Source organism: Ostrinia nubilalis, chromosome 15 (genome assembly GCF_963855985.1).
Source record: "Ostrinia nubilalis chromosome 15, ilOstNubi1.1, whole genome shotgun sequence".
In the NCBI taxonomy this organism is placed as follows: domain Eukaryota; kingdom Metazoa; phylum Arthropoda; class Insecta; order Lepidoptera; family Crambidae; genus Ostrinia; species Ostrinia nubilalis.
In genome coordinates, this window is record NC_087102.1 from 5435157 (window position 1) to 5442928 (window position 7772).

Genomic DNA, 7772 nt, shown 5'->3' on the forward strand with positions numbered 1-7772 from the left:
TGATTTCCGTATTTCAGAGTTTTTACTTTTTTTTAAACAAGTGGTGACTGGTGTACGATGTGTTTAGTTATAAAACGAATTTTTTCAAGGAATTTGACTGTTACATGCTAATTGCCGACTAAATTCAGTGGCAAGCATTTTGTTTATTATGGAAAGTAGGTAGACATGCCCATTTAATAAGGGTTTGACCTAATCTTCAGAAATCAATACTGTTTACTAGATAAACGCTACTTTAAAAATAATGATCACTGTAAAAACTAATTTGGAAAACATTTCTTGTGACATTACAAATTTATGCACTCAGGGTCTGTTCTTCACTCTTCCTCAAATTAATGATGTGGTTCACCATAATTTTTCATTGTCCCAGGAATTCCGGGAGCAGTACTGCATCAACAACAAACAGCTGGATCTGCTGGAACTGGAGAAGTCCAAGAAGGAGCGATTCCTCGGATGCCTCTCTCAGTACCATATTGAGAGTCCCTGCTCCAGAGCCAACAGGTAATTTATCATCACTATTCTTTCTTCATTCAGACCTTTCTTTGGCGCATTGGAGAATATTTTTCCACAAAAAGGCTTTATGCTATGTGCTTACTCGTATCAATCAGAAACTCAAACTCAATTTCAAATTTTACCATCAAGTTTAACTAGATCGTTTCCGGGAGCTGAAGAGTGATCTTACATGAGACAAGAAACTATAAACCTGAGTACCTAGGTATATGGTGGTGGCACGATAAAGAGTTTTGACAAAAAGAAGGGCAAGCAAATGAATCTACGGCTAGGTCTTAATAATGAAACATCAATATTAACTAAGCGAATTAAAAAATAAAACGCAGAACAAACAAACAAAAATTGTAAAACAGCGTTTGAAAATCACCTTACATCGATGTGCATCTACAATCAGCCTGTATTCAGTCTCATCTCTTTTATCGATGTCTTCGCTATGATAGACGTGCCCACCTGATTGGATATGCCACACGATCAGTCATCTGCGCGATCCGATTGATAAGATGCTGCTTGAATGCATCGAATAGTCTAAGTTCGGTCCATATGGAGATCAATCGGTGGAACAGATTCCAATCAGGTGAAATGCATAGCCGAGTGGCAATGAATACTCACTACTGACCAATATTCATACAGACTCAATGTACTCCAATCTTAATGCTTGTACACATCATATAACCATTAAAAGCCAAAAGTACTCTGCAGCCTTTGGCTGTGCAAATTGTAGCACTAACCTATTGTGTCCGGATTTCATATTCCAAAAATCGTTATCGAAATGTTTCATTTAAGGTCATTGATGTACGAATATCTCATGATTTAAAGGGAAATGGGTCAAAACGTCGAATAAATCAAATAGTTATCGAATATATCCAACCTACACAGAAGATAGGGTAGAGCCGAAAATATCGTACTTATGATTTATTTAGGAAACGGATGGGTACTTTTTAAGAGCTGCCCAACAGGTTTTCTAGAAATCATCAAGTATCACAAAGTGTTTGATGTAAATTCTGAGAGGTAGATAAAAGGGTTTCTCTCGAGAGATACTTGAGAGGGTCAGAATCTAGACGTGAAGTTTCTAAGAGTTTTAGTTACACACCTTTTATGTCTTTTGTTAGAACATATTGAATACAATCTTATAATGTATGTTTTATCAAAATAAAACCAAAGCAGTAGGCACTTGATGTCTTTAGGACGTCCTTTTTATGGTACGACATTTGAAAAAAGAAATACATTATTTTAAAAAAAAGTCTGAATAAATTAAGTATAAAGATAATCAATTGAACCGTGTGTTTTCAAGCACAAAAATGTATCACTCAAGCACGCCACTTAAGCAAATCCCAAGTTCCAAAGTACATTAGTAGGCACTTGCAAAAATTGCCAGCTTTTAAATTCCCCGTCAAAACGGCGAAGTTGATAGGAGTTTAAAAGTTGTTATCTGGGATTATACCCCACACACGCTAACCGATGTTGGAGTTGCTAATGTTTTGCTCCGCTAAGAAAATAATTCTCTCGAAATGCAGGGTTTGTTTCATACTGACTTTTGGGCACGGCTTTGCCCGCGTGGATATTAGTTCAAGGATTTTTTTCGTTCGTTTCAACCGAATTACATACACTGCTGGACAAAGGCCTCCCCCACGGACGTATTTTCACATTTTTTTTTATACACAACGAGCCCAAATCTCTTGGCCAGTATCTCACCTGATGAAAAGTGATGATCAGGCCAAAGGTGGAAGTGACTGATTCAGTGCTTAGTTTATTTTTACTAGTGCTGAATCGTTACTCGATTTCGAAAATAAAAATAGCCTTAGTTCGTATCTTAGTTACCTTTTATTATTACCTTTAGTATTACCTTTATCACAATGTCTTCCATCATCATCACCTTTTAAATCCTGAATAAAGCTCAATATCAGTATAAAATCAATGATTGCTTACAAACTTATGTATAAGTTTCCTACTTTAATTTGTTTTCCTACGTTATATCCGGATCAAAGCCAAACAGATTATTCTCTTTCCCATTTCTTCCCACTCTACTACAGTCTACAAAACTTATTGCTTACGAAATCAAACCGTGCCCGCCCAGGGATCCCGAGCGGGCAATCTTTGGTACGTGCGTTCCATGCATAACTTACGATCTTTTGCTCAACGAGTGTGTTCGTCAAATATCTGACCCTACCACCTAATAGCGAGCCATATTTTTGTTTATTTACACCTAATTTTCTACCCAATATGCCGGTATCCTTCGTCTGGGAATACAAAAGGGTAGGCCCGTTTATTGATAGCTGACCGTTTGTTATAAAAGTGATAGGGATGGAATAACAATGTTTTGTTTATTTGTTGTTGTACCCGTACGTTTTTTCATGTAAAAATAAGTTAAGTATTAAATTATTGTGGAGGGTTTTGCCATAATCTCCACTATCTATCTATAAATCTATAAATCTATAGTGAAGGAGGCTCATAGTCCAGCAGTGGACTGTAAAGGGCTGATGATGATGATGATGATTAAATTATTGCAGTTTTTAGCCACACTGAAAAAATGTTTGGTAGCTCACTTGTTGTAAACTGAACCAACCCCGTAACTAACATTGAGACCAATACAAATATTATTAGATGAACACCTGAAATACCTACATATAGGTATCAAATAAGGGCTGTCAAAAAGTCTCTATCATCTTTTATAATCCTTAAGTTATACTTAAACTTCCTCTTAAGGGATACTTATTTCCACGTTTTATTGTTCCTAACAAAGATGCACCTTCAATACTCTTTACTGTCTTAAATCGTATCAACATCTTCAATTTCGTCAAGTACCCACCGTTCCTATTCTAACGCAATGAATACGCCCCCTCTAATTCCTACGAATTGGCCTAAGTTGATTTCTACTATAAATGGAATACCCTCACTAAAGGTAAAGGTAACAAATTGGCCGTTTTATTATTCCGTGCCCTTGTAATCGTATTAGGACTCAAGGGATAAAAGACGACGCCGAAATTTTTTCAGCATTTTCATACCAAACTTCTTTATTCTGAAGGCGTGCCTCCCGTAATTTCACCCGATCATATTACAGCAACATGATTTATGGTTTTCAGCTGATTCGCATATTGAAACTCATAAACGTGATGGAGTTGAAGATTTTAGGTGATATTTCTAGTATTTTACTTAATTAGTCTCATGATAATGAGGTGTGAAAAGAAATGGAATGCGATTGGAGATTGTCATTGATGTCATTTGATTTCAACACAGTATTGTCACGGGAGTTTCCATGACGCATGTTGTGATACAATAGCCGTCATCACAGTGCTGATGTCTCTGTCACAGAGCTTTGTATGGAAATATGACCATGGCACTTCGTGACAATAACCGTACTACCTATCGTTTGCAGAGTTAAAGTTCCGCACCTCAAAAGACATACTACTATTTACTCGTATCTTTTCGTTAGAGCCATGTTTGGTACCTTCAAATCTTCGAGGTTTGATTGCCATGATGAACGTTAAACGACTTTTTAACACACCCATAAGATGTTACAGAACGTATCCAGTTCTGTCGTCTGCGGTCAGGTCAAAGTAAACGCAGCCCGCATCATATGAACAACATTGACGGTCTCTATACGAGTATTTTGTATTGATGCGATCTGATAGCGCGGACACGAGCAAAGAACGCAAATTGACAGTTGCGGGCTGCGTTCATTTTACCTGATCAAATGCTAAGGTTGTTCGAAACCCTACGTGCGCAAGCCGACTCGCACTTGACCGTAATTTTATTAATATGATTTAATTTTGTTCACAGAGCATCATTTCTATCCGTGTGTGTCCGTCGTAGAGTGCCCTCGGATGAGAATCTCAACTCCGATTATGCACCAATACAGCGGTATCCCAGGTAAGCATTACAATAATAAAACATAACCCTTTCTAATGATACTGAATAAATATTTCTTCTTCTTCTTCTAAAACACTTCAGTATATAGCCCTTACAACATAGCCCTTTCTAAAATACTCTAGGAAGTTTTCGCAAAACCCCATGGATAAATAAAACAGCTCTTGTTGAAACACTTGAGTAAGTTTACCTATTACCATAGTAAAAGTACCTTTTGATGACGTACTATTTTTTTCTGTAACATTGTAAAATAGTGCCTCTTTAATTTGTAATTTGCGAAAAACGTTCAAAGTAGGTAAAAAAAATAAAAACAAAAGATTTAACTAACTTTCCATTGTAGTATTCCATCAACTTAATTGTTCCAATTACAAAATTAAAGTATCCAAGTTAATTTTTGCTTAACATAAATAATTGAAGTCGTTAAACGAAACTCAAGATCAGTTACAGCTTAATACCAAGTCGTAAATCAGAGAGTACGGCTTATTAATCAGGCGAAATAACTCGACTGAAATCTCTATTCGAGGGTATTGTGATATCGTTCATTAATCTGTTTTAATCTCTATCGATCGAGCATAAACACTGCTAAATGTACGCGGAATAAAGATCTTAATAGATCACATTATACAGGATGGCCAGAGAGTTGATGTTCAAAGCTAAAATTTATATTCCTTACATGAAAGTGTATCTAAATCACCCCCATGTATGTTCTAGTCTACGATTTTGTTTAGTTTAGGAGAAAGAGTTAATTTTGTATTTTTTTCCTTTCATCTATGGTTGGTTTTTAATGTTTTTCTCATTCTGGCGAGCACTTGTACACCACGTTCTAAATCACAAAATTAACTCTATCTCTATCGTATCGTCTAATCGATATCGTAGAACATACCATGAGGGTGATTTCGATACACATTCATGTAAGGAATCTAAATTTTAGCTTTGAACGTCAACTCCCTGGCCACCCTGTATAGCTCATTGTTGTGTAACAAAGTAAACAAGAAGATTAAAGGATCTAATCGGGATCTAAAGAAAATACGGAATATTCTAGGAAGATGGTTTTAGTGGAATAGATAACAATTGTTTTATTTTGTTAGCACTTGTGCCGGTGGTTTTGCCCGCGTTACTTTTGGTTTGTCACATAATGTCTATTTTCATCCATATTTATAGCCTTTGATCATCACCAATAATAATAATGTAAAATTTTAACGGTGAAAGAATTTTCCTAATCTGTCCTATAGTTTCGATGCCTATTTAATACAAACAAACAATAAAATCCTTCCTCTTTATTGTAGGTACTTATAAGTGCAGAAAAGTTAACTATTGCTCAGTTATTAATATTCATTCTAAAACTTTAAATAATACCTACTTGTTGAGCAAACTCGTTTGAATACAGCGAAGAAGATTTATGTTCCAATAAGACACTATTGAAGTGGTTCTATACAGAAACTTCTTAATTTGATCCATTAAAACTTCCAAAGTCATTTTGGCAAGATTATCTTTTGCTAAACTAAGAGTTACAATAGTGATTCTACATCAATGGAAATCTTAATCGATTGGAGTCCTCTTTGGAATTGTATTGATGGCTAATAATAGCTCTGTCTGGGACTAACGTTATAATATACAGACAATAGCGTCTTAAATTGGAACTGGTATTTCTTGCTTTGTTACATATTATACGAACTTTCTCATTTACAAGAGGAATAATACCTCTTTTCTCTTATTTGAACGGTATTTGTACTTTAATAATACTGATTTACCAAAGCAAATTGCCTAGATACTCGACCAACATCTAAAGAAGCTCTCGCTAGATGGTTGGTCGCCGGCGGATAAACTACTTTTAAGTTTTTTTTTGTAAAGTATTTTTATTTTATTTTTTGTAATACATTGTAAAAAATATATTTAAAATTAAGAAAGAACTATAAATAAAGAGACAATAATAAATTTGCCATAGTGCTATATCTTCCAAGCTTAGCCAATCTTAGTGTTATAAAAAACTATCTGGGATCTTCATATTCCATTAAAGAATCTTAAAGCATATAATGGAGCGAGCTTTGGTTTGATCTTTAATAATGTATTCACATATACTCGTAAATTCGCATGTATTACCACCACTTCTAATGCTTCAACCACACCAACGCGAGCAGATCGCCATCGCCGGCGCGATCATAGGGAAATGACAGGTCGCGTGAACTGTCATGGGTCGCGCGACCTGTCATTGGCCTTTGATCGCGCCGATGGCGATCTGCACGTGTTGGTGTGGTTGAAGCTTTAGAACAGCAAGTAAAAGAACAATCTTCTCCAGGTTTGGCCAACCCTCCCCGGCCCCGCCCGAGGTGTGCGCATACGACGCCGATCTGGAGTGTTCATACTTCCGACGGCGGCCGCGGTCCGTGTGCAGCCAACCTGACCCCAAACGCTACACCTGGATGCCAGAGGATGAAGACTTCACCCGGATGGAGTGGCCACAGTAAGTTTAGCACATAACTAAAAATAAAAATAAAAATAAATATACATAAATAGTGGGACGTCCATCCACAAGGTGGACCGACGACGTCATAAAGGTAGCAGGAAAGCGCTGTACGCAGGCCGCTACTAACCGAGTAACATGGAAAGCATTGGGGGAGGCCTATGTTCAGCAGTGGACGTCCTGTGGCTGAGATGATGATGAAATATAGATAAAGAGCACTAAGCGTTTCGATGACTCTTTTATAATGCGTACAGCTAGGGACTGGAATTCGCTGCCTGCTGCTGTCTTTCCTGAACACTATAATCCGGGCCTTTTCAAGGCGAGAGTGAATAGGCACTTACAGGGCAGATATGTACCATCCTAGAATGCATCTCACTTAACATCAGGTGCGATTGCGGTCAAATACCTGCCTTGTCTTACAAAAAAAAAAGTTTTTTGTAAAAAACCGTTAATCCTTTACGGTGAGCCAAATAAATGCTTGTGTTACGAGTGAGTCACCAGAACCACCAGAACAGTCCAGAGGCGAGGTTCCTCGGATCACGAGTCGGACAGTCCGCCAGCTTTACCATTGGGCTATTTGTAGCTTAGTACATTCATTCTTTATTTCTTTTATCAACAAACGTCCACCTATAATAATAGACAAAGGTTTCCCCCAAAGATAATTCTTCGAATCATCGATCTTCCGAGAGAAAATCTTGACGCTCGTGGATTCGTTGTTTTAATGAAAAGACGGATTTTATACAGTTCACCTTCATTATGAATAATTTTTCTATTAACTTTTCTTCTAGTCTTGTTTTTAAGGAAAACTTATTTCTAATACAGGCCGGGCTATTTATTTATTTGGAATCCTTATTTTGATCGTTGTAACGACAGCGGGTATAAAAAAAAACTCATAAAAATTTGCCAATTAATTTAGACTTTCTTTGAACAAATTAATATG

The 7772-nt window shown here is 36.8% G+C and overlaps 1 protein-coding gene across 1 annotated transcript in view; it reads left to right on the forward strand.

Annotated features, from left to right (window-relative positions):
• LOC135078629 (uncharacterized) overlaps positions 1-6836 on the forward strand; it is a 275638-nt gene extending 268802 nt beyond the window's left edge. The window contains exons 4-6 of the mRNA XM_063973157.1: positions 368-498; positions 4285-4374; positions 6668-6836. Of these exons, the coding sequence (XP_063829227.1) occupies positions 368-498; positions 4285-4374; positions 6668-6836 (390 nt within the window). The remainder of the gene's footprint in view (positions 1-367; positions 499-4284; positions 4375-6667) is intronic.
• The last annotated feature ends 936 nt before the right edge of the window (positions 6837-7772 follow it).